Here is a 22,425-nt window from a genome sequence, read left to right on the forward strand (position 1 = left end):
TAACCTCCTTCTTTTTGAAGTCGGCTAAAAAAGGAACTTATTAATGTTTTTATAACCTGTCATCAATAGTTTTTTTGTAAGGCCTGTACTTTTTAAGTTATTTAAAAAGTTTATGTTGTGTAGCTGAAACAATAAAGTTCAATTTTCAGAATTTATGTTTTATTACCTATATATTAGTAGGTGGCAAACGAATAAGCGGCCACCTAAATTCGCGGAAATAGCAAAGCGATCGTTGCCCGTAAACATCTGCAATTACAAATGCGTTGCCTTGGTTACCTTTAATGAACGGAGGAGGGAACGCACAGGAAGTGAATATTTTCTTTTCCCACGCGTCGCCTTCTCCGTCAAATCTACTTCCTCTTCCTATCCTTTCCTTGTAAGAAAAGGGTAGGAAGGGAAACGGACTAAATTTGGGCCTCCGGCAAGCACACTCATCAGATGAAACGCGGAATTGCTTCCATATCACGCCTGTCTTCGGTGTGGTCGCGGTATTTCATCGGTCGAGCCAGCCAATTAATGCATCAGATGTTGTTGCTGCTGGCGTCTACCATTGTTAAATGTTGTATTTTAAGTGCGGATAATCGGCGCTCCACTGTATGTTGTTATTTTTTTTGTGTTTCATATTTTGCTTTAGGGTAATTTTGAAACTAAATGTAGATAAACCGCCTTATTTCGGTGTTTTAATCGCACAAGTGGGTACAGCGAAAAACCCGATTGACAGCGCGCGGGCTTTGAGGAGAAGGCGGGGGATTGCAGTCTCCTAGCCGTAGAACTACTCCGAAGAATTTGGAATGCATTGAATTATCGGTTCCCCATTCAACGACACAACGGGTTCGCGCTAATGGGCTACAAGCGGCGAACGGGGAACAAGAAGGTAAGTAGTCTTTATTCCAGTAGTATATTATTTAACAACTGGAACTGTAATGTACAAATTGTCTGTTTTACCATAATCTTACTTCTTACTAATATTATAAATGCGAATGTTGGATGTTGGATGGATGTTTGTTTGTTGGTATCTCCAGAACGGCTACATGGATTTTGATGAAATTTGGTATAGATGTAGAACATAGTCTGGAAGAACGCATAGACAGTTAGGTTTTTTTCATTGGACGCGGACGGAGTCGCGGGCGACAGCCAGTTATGTATAAAGGATATTCATAAGTAACAGTCACACAGGTATCTTGTTAACTTATATTAGTGAAAAAAAAAAAAAAAACTAGTACTGTGTATTACACAAAGAAGTATACCAAAAATAATTTTCAATATCAACTTGAAGGTAAGTGAAAATAGAATTTTTATGTCAGAGAAATCTTGAATTTAATTTAATTTGTCTCAAATGAAGTAGCATTTTTTTTAAATTCGTAAAAGCGTGGACAATGAAGAACACTAATCGAATTTTAACGACGACAGACTACGAAAACAAAAGCACTGGCTTTCTTAAGAAGCGGCAAATTTGTAAGAAGGAAAATTTTATGTCCTTCCAAATGATTTTAATTTACTAAGATTGTCCGTGAAAATAAGAAGTGCTTTTTAAATAAATCGTTTTATCAAAATAACGACGTAATTACTAGCCCTCTTTTTTCGTATATTTTAACTTACAATTTGTTTTAAATGGAGTACAATTCTTATTTTAGGCCGGCAACGCATCTGAGGTTACTCTGGTGTTGCGGATCTCCATGGGCGTCGGATCAATTTATGTTAGGCGATTCGCTGCTCGTTTGCCCCCTTATCATATAAAAATACATTTTGTTATAGATTTTTCCTACTTTTTAATACAGTTCAGATTTAAAATATAAAAACGAAATGAAAAAATCGGTACCTCTAAAACAATCAGCTGCCGTCAAAGGATTAAAACACTTGTTTAACTAAACAGTGTCTAAAAGTATTTTTTGGAGTTATACAGTATTTGTTTAAATGCATGTGTATAACCTATATAAAGAGATATTAATAAAATGAATGAAACATTGATTCAGATGAATTATAAGTAAAACGATTTGGAATACTCTAAAAATATACTTGACGTAATGGTAAAAGTTAATTTGTTGCGCTGCGTTTTTTATTTGAAAATTAATTGATACTTCGACGAGGGGTGGATTGTGCCGCAGCACGAAGGAATTCCTTGAAGTTTAAAATTATTACGTGTAAATGGAAATACTTTTAGAAGTTTTTTTTAAAAGGGCACTGTGAAAATTTATGTTCATTCCGTTAAGCTTTTATGGAAAAAAATCTTAAAAATTATTACCACTGAATGGCCATGTTACGTTTGTTATATTTTTCTGCACGCATATTGTTTTTGTTTTTTGTTTGCATTTAAGTAATAGGCTCTGAAACTAATGAAGCGTTTTGAAAAATTCTTTTACTGTTGGTCGTTTTTCGATTTACATATCCGATGAGCTTACGATAAAGGAAAACGTCGTGATGCAAACTGCACATATCTTTGGAGATTTTGAAAGATGTAGCTAAGCTGATAGGAAAGATGTAGGCGACTAGGTCATAATCGACCCCTCCCGGGGTGGGCGGGTGGTTATGGCCTAGTCACCCCTGACTTAGGGTAGGCCTCTCAGTGGGGACATTCATAACTGGTTGGTGATGATTTCATGACAAAAAAATAAATGTAAAAAGTCTGAAAAACTTATCTGACTCGGTGGACATAAGTAAGGCGTCTCCTTTCAATGAAGGTTGGCAACGCATCTGCAATTGTGGATGTCTATGGGCAGCGATCGCTTCGCTATTTCGCTCGTTTGTCATCTTTTGATAAAAAATATGACAATTTCAGTAGTTCATCATATTTATTGATAGAACAGAATTAAGCGAAATTAAACAGGAGATTAGAGATTCGCACCTGTTATGGGACGCTTCAATATTATAGAAAAAACAAAATGACGTCTTGTCCCTTAAGTAATTCATGGAATTGTTATAAAATGTTTATCTAATTGTTTATAATAAAATGTAAAAGAAAATTCTTTTTTTTTGCCTTTTAAAACATGTCCCTAAATATTTTTTATATTTATTGAGGTACTTAGATCCTAAACAATCTTACAAGGATCTTATAAATAATTCATACGGCCGAGTACAAATACTTAAATAAAAAAGTCTACTTAAATTATTTTTCTTAAATGTTTTTCGTTTAAGATCCTTTTAAGAAAGATTTCTTAAAAGCTTCTCAATTATATTTTTAGTAACAAAACATTTAATAAATCGTTTTTTTCTATTCAAAACACAGTTACAAAAAAAAGAATTTCAACAAGAGTTTGGATACACAGAGCATGTTTATTAATTTAATTATGTGCGTATCAGGGATATTTTATAGATAAAATAGAATTTATAAATTATAAGATAGAAATTAAATAATTATAATTTGTTGAGATGTTGATATATTATATAACAAGTGGTTTGTTTTGAAATGTTAGTAAAACGAAGTAAATACGAACAAAACTGGTAATTTTCTAATCGCTAATTTATATCTGACGATCGAAGGTTAATTTCTTCTTTTTTATATGGCTCTAATTTTCCTTTATGGTAGCAACAAGCTTTCGATATGTTTAATGATATCAAGAAATAGAGCTGGTAAAATTAACGTCTGTAAAAAGTGGTTTTAGACCTTGCAAAAGTTTGTTTAAAATTGAGGTCTTTTAAGATTTAACTTAGCGAATTGATATATTTTGAAAGATGAATTCCCAATCTTTTAGGAATACAAAGGTGAATATTAATATACAATTCTTCTTACTTATTTATTGCAAAAGTATGATGCAGACATTTTTCTGCGCTTTTCATGTGAAGAGGAACGATTAGAGGCTGAAAGCATGCCTTTGAATGAAATGAAAAAAACACATACATAAACTTATGTAGCCTCTGTCATTTACCTATAATTTTAATAAAATAATCTAAATTGAATTCGAAAGCCTCTGTGTATTTTTCTATATTCAGCCCTCTTTCGTTCCTTGCCCCACATTTCTAAATTTACAAAAAATAGATTCCTATGTGTTTTTTTATTTTAGCACACATATAATATTTGGTAAATTAAAACACGACTCACAATTTCTCAATCTTACTAATATTATAATTGCGAAAGTTTAGATGGATGGATGGATGGATGGCTTAATGGATCCATCCATTGAGCTATTAGTTTGAAGATATCTTCGGAACGGCTCAACGGATCTTGATGAAATTTGACACAGATGTAAAACGTAGTCTGGAAAAACACATAGGCTACTTATTACGTTTTTTTAAATTCAGCGCGAACGGAGTCGCGGACGACAGCTAGTGTTTAATAATAAGCTTCCATATGAAAACGAAGTGACCTTTTTAGGGAACATCACGACAAAGAATTTAAGTTTGTTGTCTTGCGATAGAAAATAAAATGTAGTTAAGTTTCGTACCACTTTAAAGTTTAAAGTGACTTAAATAATCAAGGTGCTTGAATGGCTTTTATTAAGAAATTTATTAACCAACTACAAAGGCAGTCACTACCAAAGCTGTAAATAACAAACTCTTAAGATTCCTTGTTTAATTCTCTATGCGGTGGAATTTCGTTAGCTACGAGTAAAGATATTGCCGACAACAACGCTTTTATAAATCTTTAACCAGCAAAAGCTTGTTAAGCTAACATTTTTTTTTAAATTTGTGTTATAGTCAACTAGCTGTCACCCGAGACTCCGTCCGCGCGAAATTAAAAAAAAACTCAATAAGTAGCCTATGTGTTCTTTCAGACTATGTTCTATACGTGTGCCAAATTTCATCAAGATCCATTGAGCCGTTCCAGAAATACCTTCTAACAAACATCAATCGCATTCATAATTTTAGTAAGATAAGTCAGGGGTGACTAGGCCTTAGTCAAATCACACTAGTCCAGTATAAATCGGTTAACTTCATAAACATCTTTGAATTTCTTCTCGGATATGTGCAGGAGATAAAACAAATATGAAATTTAAAAACCCAGGACCTGTAGATTCTGAAGTCCATTCTGCGAGCGACGCTCAAGTTTGATAATTTTGGGTTTATGCGATAGATACTTTTCAAGCATACCATAGAAATCCCCGATACGAAGTTTTTACAATTTATGTACTGTAATCTCAAAGTTTAAGTAAACACATTAACTTTTATTGAGGGTGTACAAAACGCTGGCGAAAAGCTAGAACTAAAGACAAAGCGTATAAAGTTTTAGCTAACTATTTGTGTTTCTGTTGACATTGTTATTTTAACTTTGTCTGTGTCAGTGTACAAGTTTCAAAATATATTATGCAAAAAACAGTAGTTTTATCAGTAGTAATATTAAATGTAATTAAATAAATATATAATAAATATTAAATATTTTCGTAGTGAAACAAAACCGACTTCAAAAAAATTAAACTTTAACTGTATTAACCCAAAAATATATAGTTTAGTTAAACACGTGTTTTGACTCATGCCACTAATTGATATTATGAAGGTCAAAGTGGTTATGTTTTTCACTATAAATATGAATAACGACACTGCTTTCGGTTTAAGTACTTCATTAAAGAAAATACTTCTGGAATATCCAGTTTATTTAAAAACTTATATGGACGGTTGGTACTTTTAATTTTTGTTTCAAATTTTTAATTTCATTTCTTAATATTTGAGTAGAAATTAGGGCAAGGCAACGTAAACAGTACTTCCATGAAAATGAATTACACCAATTCAATTTAGCGCTGGTGAAAATTGTACGCGAGCGGCATCGTCTTAATAGACCAAATATAATTTTAGTACACACTGTCTAATTCCAATTTGAAATCTAATTTAGAAGTGTCTATTAACAGGATTAACAAAAGCCTGCTGGTTATTTTATCTAAGTACAAGAAGTAATACAAATACGTTATTTCCTCTTGATTATAAAAAATATTTGTAATATTAACAAGCATCACCACTACAAGTTTAAAATAATGTTGTACATGGATTTAAGTGAACATGCACGTGTAGTAAAAACATAATGTAAAAGTACGCCAAATAACAGAAAAACACAGTGGAATGTGATGCCAACTCTATATACTTACATCTCCTCATATAATTCGTACAGTTAAGGATATAGCTACATCATGTTCATGAGGCTTATTAGGCTGTATCAGGGCGTACATTTTTGCACACTGTACGCGTACACTAATTGCACAAATGGTATTGTTGTAAAAATCATGTTTGTCCCTAACAATATCTGAGGAAGATTTTCACTAGTTTAACTTCCCCGAAGAGCTATTTTATAGTGAAATGAAAAATGCGCACAATTTTCACAAACTTCTCACAGAGGATATTAAATTATGCGCACTCATACTTTACAATTTTTTTTTTTTAAACCGGTTATAAAAAATTCTATAATTCTATAATACGTACATATAAATATTTTTATGATATTTAAAGTGAGACATGATTTTACTTGTTTTGAATGTTTAAAAGGATCATAAAAAAATAGCCGACTTCAAAAAAAAAACAATTTCAAACAAAATGCACTCAAAAGTAACATAAAAAACAATTTCAAACAAAATGCACTCAAAAGTAACATAAAAAACGATTTCAAACAAAATGCACTAAAAAGAAACAAAACAATGTCATGAAAACTCTCTAAACTCTAAAGAAAGTTCTCTTCTTTCTTGTAACATGTCTGTATTGTATATATTTATTGTTATTTCGCAGTCGGTGTCGGCCGAAGTAAATAGGTGACATTTTATATTTGAGATGTATTAGACATACTTACGTTTATGTCCCTACTTAGGTGCCTATGTGTTCTAGACTACGTTCTACATTTATGCCAAATTTCAACGAGATCAGATCAGCAGTTCGAGAGATACTTTCTATCATCCATCCATCCATCCATCTAAACATTCGCATTTATATCATTAGTAAGATTTCTTAGCTATCGAATGCAGAGGGGTCGGAATTGCCACTTTAACATATGATTGACATGGACTGTTCTATTGTCTTAGAATAGTCTTCCTAGTAAACTAGTTAGGTATTGTGAAGATGTAATATTCTGTTCAGACGTTTTCTACTTTAGAACAATGGGCAGGTGTAAAAGGGTTCGTTTCTGATGTCGGCCGCCGCAGGCTACTGTGCTACTTAGCCATTGTTGTGAATAGCGTTGTATGAGCGCTTAAGCCTGTTGCGAAAGTTAAAAAGAAAGTTTCTGTTAAACATTGCAAGTTTTAAATTTGTATGACATATAACATATTTTTTGTACTTAATACAAATTCAATTAATTTAAAGTAAAGCTTCGGATAATAAACCCCAAGTTTTATTTTATTAGATCGACCGTACATCCGTCTGTCTAGCAGACAGAGTTTTCTTAGATTGCTAATTAACTCTAAGGTCCTTCGTATACAAAGCAAAAATCTTTGAAATTAGCGTTGTATCCTTACTTCGCGAGTATCGCGTTGCAAGTGCTCCGTACTCAGTACAGCGATACATGTCAACTGTATAGATTTGTACCTTGAAAAAAGCGACTTTTCTCACGACGACGCGACATTCTTGACAAACAGGTTGCGAGCGACAGGTGATGGCAAAATGAAAAAATAATAAAATGTCGGCGACGCGCACTATGTATTAACCTCCATGACGTTGTATTGCGTAAGTCGCTAGGCGACTAAAATCGCGGGGTTTCGAAGATTTACGTTACCTTGTGTACGAAAGTCCTAAGAACAACATCTTCTTATCATAGTGTAACTGACATTATTAATTACTTATTAAAAAGTTTAATTTTCAATGGATTTAGTAGTCATATAATATATTAATAAAATATATTATTAAAGATTCAGTAATTTAGTTAAAGAAAAATGTGTTATGGTGCTCCCACATTGCCGTTATAAAATGTTTGTAAACATTTTATAACACCAAAACATTTACTAACAAATGTTAACAATTGTTGCACTTTGTTAGAAACTGTTACATGTTATAAGTGCTCCTACATTGATGGAAAATGTTTAAACATTTTATAACATCTAGTATTGGCTCGCAGTTTGGTTTCGCCTTCTGAGGGCTGAGGACGTCTACACGAAAATGGAAGAAGATTTGCTCATTGGAATAGCTTTTATTTTTTGTTTAAAAAAGAAGAAAAAGCGCTCTTATTGGATGCGCCAAACGCTAAAAGCTAGAGGAAAATATAGTGCCACAGACTATCTCAAGGATTTAGGTATTGATGGTTGCTTAAAAGATTTTATAAGAATGAACAGTTCCGAATTTGAATATCTACAAAATTTAATTGGGGCAAAAATAGGCAAACGAGACACTACATTTAGAAAATCTGTAAGTGTGACGGAAAGACTTGCGGTAACGTTAAGATTTTTGGCAACTGGTAGCAGTTATAAAAGTCTTGGAAATGTGTTCAAGTTGTCAGACCAAGTGATATCTATTATCGTACCAGAAGTGTGCGAGGCTCTCAATGAGGTTTTAAAGGAATACATACAGGTAAGTCAAACAACATTTTTAATTATTTTTTTATTTACTTTTAATATGATCTAATCTAATCATACTTTAGGTAGGTACCTATCTTACCTTACTAATAATTTTTTTAATACTTAACAAACCAAACATGTATTTTTTAATTTTTGATTGATTCCAACAAATCGTTTAATGATTGGGTCGAATCTTGGCTTGATTCCGATAAATTAGACGGACTCTGTGTTCTTGCGCTGGTACGAGTATGTGTCCTGGAGTTATCCGAAGAACTGGTTTCAAATGAAGCCGAGGGACTCGGTGCGGTGTAGTATCCTCTCGAGCTACAGTCAGCATTATTTTCCGAAAAAGTGGATAGATTTGGTTCAGAGTTGTATCCCCAGGAACTACTAGCGGTTGGGTCTGTAAAGGTTGTTGGAAAATCATATTGTCCCATTGTCGCATTGTACAAAATATTGTTAATGTGATGTTGAGCAGTATTCTTAGCATGACTGTTTTTTATTTGTTTCAGTTTCATCGAGACATACTCTCCAAATGCGTCATTTTCATCCCTGCTTTTTCTAGATTCGTACATTCTTTGTAAAATATTTACAGCTTCTTGTTGTGTTGGATCTTGTTCTACTTCAGGCCGTCTTCTTTTCCGAAATGGTTTTGGGGTGGCGAAAGGCGTGCCCGTAGTTTCATCAGTGACAGTATTTCCTGTTTCGTTCAAACTGAGAGTGTTTTCTGAAGCAATTCTGTTTTCTTCGTTACCCTGAAAGAATAGAACTAAACGATAATTTCAAGTTATAGGCGCGTCAAATTAGCTAAAATTGTAAAAAAATCTATAACCGCGATTTTCTTTTTCTATTACTTAACAACCCTTAACTGAAATCATATTTTTTTACAGTGTATTCTATTAATATTTCATACTTAATAAAAATATCCAATAAAATTTGTTAGAATAACGAGTTATAAATTTATTTTTCGCGCCTATTTCTTAATCTTCTATTTTTGTTCCAGATACCAACAACACCTCAAGAGTGGCTACACGTGGCAAATTCATTTGAAGAAAAATGGAATTTCCCAAATTGCTTAGGAAGTATCGATGGAAAGCACGTAGCCATACAAAAGCCAATTGATAGCGGCAGTGAATATTACAACTATAAAGGATTTTACAGCGTTGTACTTTTAGCGATAGTGGACGCAGAATACAACTTTCTGTACGTGAATATTGGCTGCCAAGGACGCATAAGTGATGGCGGAGTTTTCGCAAACACAAAATTTCGAAATAAAATTAACGACAATAGTTTAAAAATACCCAGTGACAGCTCACTACCAGGCAGAAACAAACCTCTTCCTTATGTGTTCGTAACAGATGATGCGTTCCCTTTACAAAAACACTTATTAAAACCTTTTCCAGGACCACAGGATAGCAATTCTAAGGAAAGAATCTTCAGTTATAGACTGAGTCGTGCGAGGAGAACAGTAGAGAACGCATTTGGGATTTTGTCAGCCAGATTTAGAGTTTTACGAACTACAATATTATTAGATCCAGAAAAAACTACTACTTTAATTATGACATGCGTGCTACTGCATAATTTTATAAGAAAAACTGAATCGAGCATGATTTACGCTCCATCTCAATACTATGATGGAGATGACATAGTAACTGGTACACGTATCGATGGACAATGGAGATTAGAACAGCAGCAATTAACACCACTTGAAGCATGTGAATCCCTGACAGATGATGGGAAAGAAATAAGAAAAGAATTCGCAGAATATTTTTCAAATGAAGGGTTTTTGGACTGGGCATCTAAATATTATTAAAAGACGTTAAAATAAAACTCACCTGCAACCCTCCATCGACAGTTAAACTTGGAATATTTTTGCCTTTAAGGAACATGAGTTTTTTAAATGCAAACCATTTACTTGACTCATTAGCTCCTGCACCAGATTTATTAGATTTACATTCTCGGTTAAATTGACCTACGAGTGATCGAATCTTTTTTTCAATTACTTTTTTATCCATATTAAATTCACTGGCAATTTCCATCCAAGCATCGTGTTTTTTATTTCGGTCTTTGTAGCTCTCTGACATCGTGTTCCATAGTACTTCTCTTGCTTGAAACATTTCAATCAGTTTGTAAACATCATCGTTATTCCAATTACCGGACATATTTTATTGCTTGGCGCACGCGCAACCACTAATACACACGCACAGCGATGCACGCTGACACAAAGGAACTGACAAGCGAGACACCACGCGCAGCGACCTGCGTACTCTAACCCCCACCGCACCGCACCGCCTATCCCGCCATCACCCTTATAAAATGTTTACAAACAAAAGATAACACATGTTTTATTTTGTTATAATTTGTTTTGTTATAAAATGTTTACTAACATTACTAAACATTTTCTAACATGAAAATTTATTTGACGGCGTATCCGCCAAAGTCAAATGACTGGTTGACTTTTTCAGCCAAGCGAAGCGTCACTGTCGATGGTTGTGAGGGCGGCCATTGAACAGTGTTGTTCGAGACGGCGCCCGCGCACCACGCTTGCGACGAATCGCTTAGCATCTAATTAACAAATTAAATTTACCGCTTAATTAAGTTGATGTCGCATTGGTTAGACACTACAGTGTTCATTCCACTGTGTATTTTTGGTTACCTTACCCTTATTAAACAACTGCGATTGCAACAAGGACTCGTGATCTGTTCACGCCCACCTGCCGACATACCCGCTTTTATACTCGCACAATATGATTTCTGATGAAGGCCCTCCTGCCCCTTCATCAGAAGTGGGATAGGCCTTTCAGCCCACTATCTTCTTTCCAAATTGCTTTATAAGAGGGTGAAAAAAAAACAACGGCCGTTAATCAAATCTCTTGCGTTTTTAATTAAAATTTGCTCGGGATGCGTAACCGGTTTAGATCGCGTAGCAGGTCGGAAGGTACTCCACCTCTGCGAACAAACGAGTCTCGCATGAGGAGGCGTTGTGCCGGTCGTAATAGAAATATGTCTACGTCTAGTGATAGTGATAGTGATTAGTGAACGATCTTCGGTGCATAGTCGAAAACATTATCCGAGATAAGGTAGTGATAGAACGCGAGGTCGTGATCGTGCTCGTAACCGTTCTTCGCAGCGCCGCCGTCGTGTAGTTTCGTTCTTAGCCAACTATACTAAACCTAATTTAATGTTAAAACTGATAATCGTAAACCATTCATGACAATTAAGAATGAACCGCAAAGTTCTAGTTCAGATAAGAGATGTTTTGGTTGTGGTAAGACGAATATTGTCGTCCGAGTCAGAGCCATTTATGTTGGATGACTTGTCCTGGATGCCTTGCAGATTGTGATAAGACGATTATTGTCGTCCGAGTCAGAGCCATTTATGTTGGATGACTTGTCCTGGATGCCTTGCAGATTGTGGTAAGACGAATATTGTCGTCCGAGTCAGAGCCATTTATGTTGGATGACTTGTCCTGGATGCCTTGCAGATTGTGTTAAGACGAATATTGTCGTCCGAGTCAGAGCCCTTTATGTTGGCTGACTTGTTCTGGATGCCTTGCAGATTGTGTTAAGACGAATATTGTCGTCCGGGTCACATCCACCAAAGGATTGACCTGTCCAATAGTACCGATTGTGAACAGTTAACCTACATGCTGTTGAGTGACAAGGCGGTGTCATCTGACTTAATTGTTACGAGACGCTCGCCTTAAGTCTTAAGTATCATATGAGGATTGTAATGAGTAGTCCGTCAGGATGCCGAACGGAATAGGTACAACTGCAGTTCATTGTTTCAGAGAATCGCCCGAGGACGGTCGAATGTCAGTCCGGCCGTGACGGCGTATCCGCCAAAGTCAAATGACTGGTTGACTTTTTCAGCCAAGCGAAGCGTCACTGTCGATGGTTGTGAGGGCGGCCATTGAACAGTGTTGTTCGAGACGGCGCCCGCGCACCACGCTTGCGACGAATCGCTTAGCATCTAATTAACAAATTAAATTTACCGCTTAATTAAGTTGATGTCGCATTGGTTAGACACTACAGTGTTCATTCCACTGTGTATTTTTGGTTACCTTACCCTTATTAAACAACTGCGATTGCAACAAGGACTCGTGATCTGTTCACGCCCACCTGCCGACATACCCGCTTTTATACTCGCACAATATGATTTCTGATGAAGGCCCTCCTGCCCCTTCATATTTGTGATTAAATGTTTGCTAACAAATGTTTACTAACGTTATTAAACATTTTCTAACGGCAATGTGGGAGCACCAGAAAAAACTATAAATAAATAGTAGATAGTACGCGTAATGAAAAATTTAGGAAAATTTTCTAAGTTCCATTGGTTGTTCATGTATTGATTATTTTTTTTAAATAAATAAAATGTATATTTATGGATTTAGAATTGAAGTGGAAAGATTAATCTATATATATAAAAGAAAGTCGTGTTAGTTACACCATTTATAACTCAAGAACTGCTGAATCGATTTGACTGAAAATTGGTGGGCAGGTAGCTTAGAACCAGGAAAAGGACATAGGATAATTTTTACCCCGTTTTCTATTCTTTTTATTCCGCGCGGACGGAGTCGCGGGTAAAAGCTAGTTTTTAATAAAATACTTAAAGTATAAATGTTGATCTTAATACGTGAATGACAATGACAAAAAAGAGCTTCGTGGTAGGAAGTTTAACCAGGTTTAGGAAGTACCACTGAATTGATTCGCGATGATGTTAATTTTCACTATGAACTGATATATTTTTCACTATGAAATCTATATATATAAAAGAAAGTTGTGTTAGTTACACCATTTATAACTCAAGAACGGCTGAATCGATTTGACTGAAAATTGGTGGGCAGGTAGCTTAGAACCAGGAATAGGACATAGGATAATTTTTACCCCGTTTTCTTTTCTTTTTTTTTTCTTTTTTTATTCCGCGCGGACGGAGTCGCGGGAAAAAGCTAGTTTAATATATAAAGACATGAACAAGATAGTTATATAAAAATGTACAAGATATCAAACCAAAACGTCAAAACAAAATATGTCAAATAAAAGAAAAACATTTTATAAAAATGTCCAAAAAAGGCTGAAGCAAAAAGGCCGTATGCAACCCCGAGGCCGTAACATACTCTCCGGCGTTGAAGGAAACTTCAACTATGTTGATGATGGTAGAGTTTGGATGTGGAACTGGCCTCGCAGACGCCCAATGTCGACGCCAATGCCGCGATCAGTTCCGTCGATGTTGGACACGGCCTCGCAGACGCCCAATGTCGACGCCAATGCCGCGATCAGTTCCGTCGATGTTGGACACGGCCTCGCAGACGCCCAATGTCGACGCCAATGCCGAGGCCACGTCCATTGATGATTTTAGGCACGGGTCTCGCAGGCGCCTTATGCCGACGTCAATGCCGATCCTGGTGCCCTAGAAGACATCCGGCTCGAAGGACCATTAAATTGTTTCGCGATGATGTTAATTTTTACTATGAACTGATATACTTTTCACTATGAAATGTAATATAAAAAGACAGGAACAAGATAGTTATATAAAAATGTACAAGATATCAAACAAAAACGTCAAAACAAAATATTATATGTCAAATAAAAGAAAAACATTTAGTAAAAATGTCCAAAAAGGCTGAAGCAAAAAGGTTGTATGCAACCCCGAGGCCGCAACAACCACCAGTAACCAGGGATATAGCGATATATGTGGGTGTGTGGTGTGACGTAAGTGGAAAAATGAGAAATTCCAAAAAAGTTAAAAATGAATGTAAATATATTAATATATTGTTAATTAATATAAATTTGTAGTACTTTTAAGGAGGTATGCAGAGAGTAATAAAGAAAATATTTACATAAAAATAAAAAATAATAATAAATTATTATTATCATTACACTAGACGCACCAATATAAATTAAGTTTAAGAGTGCAAGGACTTAAAGAAAGTGCTCTGAAAGAGATGTATGCATAATTGCATGAATGATGAAAGTTTCACAAAGTTGAAGGTACTTATATATATATATATATATATATATATATATATATTTATTTATTTATATATATGTTTAAATCTTGTGTCACGATGTATGTTACCAATAAACTCCAAAACTACTGAACCGATTTTAATCAAATTTCATATGTACCCGTATTTTGGTAACGTAACTTACTGGATAGAATAGTTATCATCTCAATTATTCGCTTATGTCGTGAATGTAAACGAATAAAATGTATTCAATTAATTGTTTCTTAAGCAAGTGTTTATTTACTGTTTAGTTTTAAGTTCTCATAGATGGCGGTGTACGTTGATTCATCGATAAAATTCTCCAATATTGTTTGACATCTAGGTTGCAAATACACCTAATAGATGGCGCTGTGTTCTGTTTCTTAGAATATTAATTCTATTACTTTTATTTATTTACTTATTAAGTTTTTTTTTAATTCCGCGCGGACGGAGTCGCGGGCGACAGCTAGTATATATATATAACTGATACCAGCTGGGTATAGTGGTGGTGATCTAATCATTTATTATATTCCGGTTTGGAAGGAATATGTGCTAGCGCTTCGGTGTTAGAATATACTCAGAACTATATTTTAGGGCTACGGCTTTAAGATAATGGGAATTTGATGTCTTCTGATACATTGAATAACAATTTTTTCCGAAGTTGACTGAGACTGAATATATGGATTTAGAAGCTATGAAGCTCGGTGTCTAGAAATGGTTGGTTAAAAATGGTCGAACAAAATATATAAAATGAGTTTTGAGAACTATTTCGAGAATCTAGTTTTATTTTTAATCGCATTTATTTGATTTAATTTCTTTAGGTTGTGTTATAATTTACGTTAACCTATAAGATGGCACGGCATGGTACATATATCAGTGTCGGACTACATTTACGGCAAAAACGAGGACAAATGAAAGCAGACTTATGCAAGTGGGTCACCGCGAATGTAGAGGGGAACTTAGTAGCTGAAACAGCTATAATTCTCAGGGTCCGTGAGTTTTTCTCGCCCGGATTAAATACACGTAGCACTTAACAGAATCTTAGTGTTTTAAAAAAATGTGATTGTTTAAAAGTCAATGTTGTTTTCTACGTGTTTTTGAACCTTTGACCAGGATATGTCGCAACATTGGTATGATTTGGATTTTACTGAAAATATTAGTCCGATGTTTGATATTTTTGACTATTTGATTTTTTTACTATAAGGTGTAGATAGATGACAACTATAGACAAATAGCAATGTAATTTCTAAAAGTGTGAAAGTTAAATAAGGATCGTACTGGCCATCCGCCTTTAGATACCGTCCATTGAAGCAAACGTGATAGATTAATAAAAATAAAAAAAAACTGTCGTATTTACCCTTTTGTTGACGGTATTTGGTGGAAAGGCTTTGTAGTCCATAGTTTGCTTTGTTAGTAAATAGAGACGAGTAGGGTGCGTGGAATATATTTTCCGCGTACATTTTCCCTCGGGTTTTATAAAACTACGCTCTACCATCAAATGTTGAATTTTCATCAGGGACAGCGCACAACATTTACAGTTTTGTGGTACACTTCACTAAAAAACAATTAGTCTTTCAGATCTGGGCTTTGGCAAAGCTATTTAAATTTATTTACATGTGTTATCTATCGTAAAAATTCAATTTTATGCTATTTTATTTTATCAGAATTTTATCGCATTTCTAACGCCATCTGTTAGAAAATTATAAAACCAATAATACAGTATAACATAGTATCCAAAATTAATAATCTAAACATTACATCTAACATTAAAAATCATAATTTTTCTTTAATTACATTTTACAAAATTTTGCAGGGTAGAAAGCTTCGCGAGCCCACCTTAAGAATCGCTTTTTGCTAGTTAAGTAAATATTAACTAGGGATAAAAAGGCGTTAAAAAAACGTCGTTTAATAGACATATAAATGAGAATAATTTCATCACACACGTACGCTTTTGAATACTTTTCCGTAAGGTTCTAATCATAATTCGTAAATTCGTTAATGGCGTTTTCTTGTATTTAGTACATCATCGTTGAAGTTTCTTCAAAATGTGTTCAGTTATTATGCAAAATACTAACGATGCCAAGAATTTTTTTCTGAATATAAAGTTATACAAAAAATAGAACGAACACGGAAATATTATTCATTAAAAAAATAAAATGTACTTATTCTGGTGAACGCAGAAATACCATCTTTTTGTAAAATTTTAAAAACACAGAGAATGTTACTATATAATAAACTTTCATAGCTATCCAAATTTTCATTATGAAATGTTGTGGTCTGCCTTAAATCTCTTTATAATGGCCTGATAAAAATTGAGTGTTATGAGATAAATACCTAAAAGGTATTTTATTATAGGTGTTAATTGTTAATAAGGCTACGTAAAAAATAATGAGGCCCTCATTATCTTTTATGCTTTTTAATGCTGTTTGACTCACAATTGTCCGTATTAAAATAACGTCTTACGGCTTTTGCGGAACATTATCACTGTAATATACGGCATTAACTATAACTAGGGTTACAAGTACGATATTTGTGTATGTGGCTTTGTTTATAAGTTGCATTGTGACCCCAAAGACCCTAAACGACTGAATCTAATTTGACAAATGACGTTTCGTTTTACGTTATACATTGCATTACTAGGTAAAATAATTAAGTAAAATACTAGCTGTGCCCGCGACTTCGTCCGCGTGAAATACTGTTTTCGGGTAGCATTTTTTTAAGGCTTATTATTTTACTAAACCGACGTGCTATGCGTTGATGTATGGATGTAGACTTAGAGAGAGGTGTGCCAGGACCGCGCCAAATGTAGGTGTTTGGTCTCTGCCTACCCATCTGGGTTACGGGCGTGAATTTAGTTGTTGTTGTTGTGGAATTTTACTTAAACTTATAAAAAAATACAATAAAACAGATTAAACTTACCAAATATTCACATAAACATCATATACTCCCATACAAACTTTCATCCCCTATTCTCTTTTGTTATATTGCAACATTGAGGGTAAAACTTTTACAATCTTTAAATGTCCTATTTATTTATATCAAATTATCAGCCTAAAAAATAATTTTCAAGCTTCTAACTGCAAAATGACGATACTTCCAAACAAATTTTCACACCCACTTTTACCCCTCTTACCTCTTTTTCGTGTTAAAAAGAAGCTGTGTGTCCTTACCGGCTGTAGACAAAGTAGAAATATTAGTAAGGATTACAACAAATCATATAAACTTTCAAAACATTTACATAAACATCATATTCTCCCATACAAACTTTCATACCCTATACGTAAACTTTGTTAATCTATATCGCCAAATCTAAACTGTAAATTCCTTTTGTCAATAAGTCTTTTTCATTTTCATTTTTTTTCATTCACCAAAACCTCACATATTGCCAAACAAAATTTCATCCCCTATTGTTATTTAGCACCCTTGGGGGTAAAATTGGTACGAAAATTTTATTTCATATTTATTTATATCAAATTAGCAGACTTAGAAATAATTTTCAAGCTTCTAACTGTAAAAATGACGATACTTCCATACAAATTACCACCCCAACTTTCAACCCCTTACAACCCTTTTTTCGCGCTAAAAAGTATCCTATGTTCTTTCTGAGGCTCAAGAGTAAATATTAGTAAGGGTAACAGCAAAACATATTAAACAAAACATTCACCAAAACCTCACATTTTCCCAAACAAAATTTCATTCCCTATTGCTATTTTGCACCCTTAATGGTAAAATTTTTACAAAAATTGAATTTCATATTTATTTATATCAAATTAGCAGCCGTAGAAAGAAGTTTCAAGCTCCTTACTGTGAAAATTACGATATTTCCATACAAACTACCACCCCCACTTTCAACCCCTTACAACCCTTTTTTCGCTTTAAAAAGTATCCTATTTTCTTTTTGAGGCTCTAGAATATCTGTGTACCAAAGTTCATTTAAATCGGTTCAGTAGACGTTAGTTGGCGGTACTGCCATACAAACTTTCACCCCCACTTTCAACCCCTTTTTCGCGTTTTTTCATTTAAATCGTTTCAGTAGTTTTGGTGTGAAAGCGAGACAGACAGACAGAGTTACTTTCGCATTTATAATATTTGTAAGGATAACGCTTACTGTGAAACGCTGTATTATTGGAATGAAATTTGATAACCCCTAACGTTTAGATCTTTCCAGCGAGAAAGTAAATTATTTTTTCTAACTAATTATCTTTCAATTATTTATATGTAATAAATGGTATCACACCATTGAAGTAACTCGATATCACATTCTGATACTCCAATTTCATTTACTTGTATAGATACTTCACAGAAATCATACGCTGTCCACGAGTTACGGTTCACGTAGCAAACGAATGCTTCCATGAAAATAGTAAACACTACAGACCCAACCCGTCTTCGCCCACGTGCCAAGCATATAAATGATGTCTTTTCTGGCAAATCAGTATTACCCTTTCCCGTGACGTCGCGTCTCGTAAAAACCTTGTAAAGACTGGCGCGCACGGCCCGCGAGTTCGTTTTCGGTAGAGCTCATTGTTTGTGATCGTGATATCTTCTAAACTACTTATGTTGTACAAGGCAACTGCAACTGGCAAAAAGGCAACTGTTGTTAATGTACATAAAATTCTACATTTATTTTGATAAGGATTAATATTAAAGCCAAAAAAATTACGCCGCAAATAACATACGATTTTTAATTGTATTTTCTAAAGCAAAAAGTGGTTATTGTGGGAAAAAATTAAAAGATAGTGATATGTCAGCGCTGAATTTTTTTTCTAGAACTTTTTGAGATTTATAGTTCTCTGATATGTCATTTTTATATAGGCTTAACTGTTTAGTCATAGTAAGTCAAAAAAAGATAATTTTAAGGGGTTCAGAAATACGCTGTTCCTTCGTGTATACTAATTTTTAATACAATGAAGTACATATATACACACAAACCATCCGGAACCTACATGATGGTGAAAACCGTATTTTTATTCGTTTCATAATTTAGTAGAACATTTGAGTCAAACAGAGATCACGAAAAGCGACTTTCATTTAAAATAAAGCCAAAATATCTAGAATTGATTTAAAGCTCTAATTATTAATCGAATTCTTTTTACTGTTATTTTCAATAAACATGATGATTGTAAATTCAAAGAAATATAACCTCAAACTTTCATAACATTTATTTGTGGAGTTTTGTTATTAGAATTCTGCTGATTAAAAACGAATTAAGTTGTGGATTCGTAGTGACAGAGATTCTCAAATTTTTTACTGCATTTTAATAAATAGTAAGTTACGATTTAGCATGGTAAGATGCACTTGTCTGCTAGGTCTTTCATACTTGATAGGCCATTCAGAAAAGTTATATATCATCAATCATATCAAGCTGCAAGTAAGTGGTCTCAATGAAACGGGCAAAATCATTCCTATTATTAGGGAAAACGATTATCAAAATTGCTTCAGTAATTGCAATTTTTTTCTTAACAGAAAAATAAAAAGGTATCTCGTCTTAACAATAATTGCAGAATCATATGAACAGTTTTTTATTCAGTAATATGTGCTTGTTCATTAAGCTATCATTAACTTTGACTTTCCGTGTAATGAGGGGAGGATTTCAGGAGTCGCAATGAAATGGATACTAACGACTTAACTTACTTTTTTACTTAACAGGTGCTACATTTCTCTTTCGGATGTATTCTTCTATCGTGTAAAATAGGTGTAAAATGTTTAATATAAGGTACCTATTGTTAAGTATATAAAATATTACCGGGGGTTTTTGAGACCAAAACCTCCGTTTAAAACATGTTGTTATCTCCGATTTGTCAAATACAATGAGAGGGATGACGATATGTTTTATACAGAGATTTTGATCTCAGAAACTAACGGTAAGTCAAAGCATTTTTAATAAGATAACAAAACTACAATTATCTTACTTTTATCTGCTTTGATTTGACTTAATTAAATAATTTTATGTAATTCACCATGAGTTGTATCAAACACTAGCAGTCGCCCGCAACTACGTCAGCGCGGAGTTTAAAAAAAAAAAGTATTTTATCATATTCCCGAGCACATCCAAACCCAAATACATCATGTATACGAAATATATATTTTTAAATTTCAAACTATTAAAATTGGTTCTGCAGTTTCGATCCCAAGGTATATCCTTTTTAGTCAAATAATATTATCTATTTATTGCATAACTTATAAGAGGATATTGTTTATAGTGGGTATCTAAATGTTACTACGTACTATGCCTCGTATATTATGCCTCTTGTAATCGCCTGTATCCTAAGCGGTTTTACTCATTGTAAAGTGTGACGTCTCTCGATTCGTGCTTCCCTGAAATGTTGTAGAGGTCTCTCGTCAACTTTAAGATATTTAAAATAATTATTATGCCTGTACGATTAAAAAATGACTCAGGCTAACGTAAACGTGCAAATGTGCGTTTAATTGTTAAAATAGTATCATAATTCATGTCCAAACGCGGCATATTCCGCATCGGCTTTGTGTTTAATATCACATTAACACGCGTGGATTACTTGATTATATATGTTTTATGCCATTATATTGCAACCATTTTGGTCCTAATTACGCGACTAAGCGAACGTTGTTTTTTCAACAGCCGTTCCCGGTGGATGTAGATATTTTATTTGCATCCTGTGCATCACCAAATGTAAGTCGATGACATCATAAACAAACGGTTAGATACGAACTTTAACGTCCCATTAACTGTTCTGATAAGTATTAATGTAAATTTTAAAGTAATTCTGCTAAAAATAACATCTCTCCATACAAACTTTCACCCCCACTTTGGACCCTTAGGAGATGAATTACATCAGAGCCATTTACAGTGCTCCTCAACGTAGTTAAAAAAAAACTCCTATGCAAAATTTTCAGTTTCTAGGCCAGGTATCTAAGCTATTAAAAATATTTGTAGATACGAAGTTATATCTCTTATATGAAGATATAAAGTATTTACCTTGGAAATATATAAAAATTCGGAGCGACCTTTAGAAAATAAAATTTTGACGTCAAATTTTCAGAATCCTTATATTATTTTACACTTAAAAAGATGACATGACGAGAAAAAAAAAATTAAAACAAAAAAAAATCTGATTTTCGGCAATTTTGGAATTTTTCAAAAATTCTGAGCGACCTTTTAAGATTTTTTTTTAACCTGTCCTTTGGTGGAGGTTCTTAAAACATAGTAAACTCACATATTATCACACGAGAATCGAAAAAACAAAATTTTTATTTTTTTGGGCCACCCTAATATATATATATATATTTAAGATTTATTATTTTCGTACGTGTTGTCATTCTACGAAACAATCAGCAAGTATTAAACGACAGGACGTTATTATTTATTTTTAGATATCCTTAACACGAAAGGTTAATTAATGATCTGTTAGCAGTTGAGCATGAATGGTTCGGAACAATAAAACACATTATTAATAAGAAATCAAACGAGAAAGTAGTTATAATATTCGCGAAATAAATATCTTCTAATACGATTACGTGGAAGAGGTGGGTTGTGTTGCTCATGTAAAAACATATGTGTATTCTATGTACAGTGAATAATAAAATTTATATCGCAATTTGTAATAGAAAACTACTTAACTTGAAATGTCGTGAAAACATAGTATATCATAGTATAGTATAGTACAGTATAAGTATATAATATTAGTTTGAAGTATGATGAAAATTGATCGGTGTCCGTATACGGAAAAGTTTTTTCACATAACTATAAACGTGAGGTATCTTTATTCTACAATATAATTTCAATTTATCCCACTATTTTCATAAAATAACTTAAAATGTGAAATAGTGTTATGGCCGCCCTGTATGGAATTCGGAATTCGTTTGCTTACTTAATTTCGTGTTTGGATCAAGACGAAGGATAGTTTTTTACATATTTTCTTACAGAAGTAGCCGCGAATCTCTCTCACCGGGCCAGATAACTTTGTCGCACTACATCTCACTATGCAAACCATTAGTGTCAAATATTATCTTGATGATTATTGTTTGGCTCGAAACCAACCATTTAGAAGTTGGTCTTTAATG

The 22,425-nt window shown here is 33.9% G+C and overlaps 2 protein-coding genes across 2 annotated transcripts; one reads left to right on the forward strand and one right to left on the reverse strand.

Annotated features, from left to right (window-relative positions):
- The first annotated feature begins 7,784 nt into the window (after nucleotides 1-7,784).
- LOC123721374 (putative nuclease HARBI1) lies at nucleotides 7,785-10,310 on the forward strand. Its single transcript, XM_045679913.1, has 2 exons — nucleotides 7,785-8,409; nucleotides 9,400-10,310. Exons 1-2 carry the CDS (start codon nucleotides 8,002-8,004, stop codon nucleotides 10,207-10,209), a joined length of 1,218 nt encoding a protein of 405 aa, XP_045535869.1. The 5' UTR covers nucleotides 7,785-8,001; the 3' UTR covers nucleotides 10,210-10,310.
- LOC123721375 lies at nucleotides 8,327-10,770 on the reverse strand. Its single transcript, XM_045679914.1, has 2 exons — nucleotides 10,232-10,770; nucleotides 8,327-9,151 (listed from the first exon to the last, which is right to left on the reverse strand). Exons 1-2 carry the CDS (start codon nucleotides 10,556-10,558, stop codon nucleotides 8,543-8,545), a joined length of 936 nt encoding a protein of 311 aa, XP_045535870.1. The 5' UTR covers nucleotides 10,559-10,770; the 3' UTR covers nucleotides 8,327-8,542.
- Nucleotides 10,771-22,425: the final 11,655 nt, after the last annotated feature.

The sequence above is a fragment of the Papilio machaon genome, chromosome 11 (assembly GCF_912999745.1).
Source record: "Papilio machaon chromosome 11, ilPapMach1.1, whole genome shotgun sequence".
Classification (NCBI taxonomy): domain Eukaryota; kingdom Metazoa; phylum Arthropoda; class Insecta; order Lepidoptera; family Papilionidae; genus Papilio; species Papilio machaon.

Excerpts from the sequence above, each read along its gene's own strand:
- LOC123721374 (XM_045679913.1), top strand. The coding sequence starts at position 8,002 with ATGGAAGAAGATTTGCTCATTGGAATAGCTTTTATTTTTTGTTTAAAA. Across the intron at positions 8,410-9,399 it reads TTTTAAAGGAATACATACAG|ATACCAACAACACCTCAAGA; the intron begins GTAAGTCAAACA and ends TTTTTGTTCCAG.
- LOC123721375 (XM_045679914.1), bottom strand. The coding sequence starts at position 10,558 with ATGTCCGGTAATTGGAATAACGATGATGTTTACAAACTGATTGAAATG. Across the intron at positions 9,152-10,231 it reads CTGTCGATGGAGGGTTGCAG|GGTAACGAAGAAAACAGAAT; the intron begins GTGAGTTTTATT and ends CTATTCTTTCAG.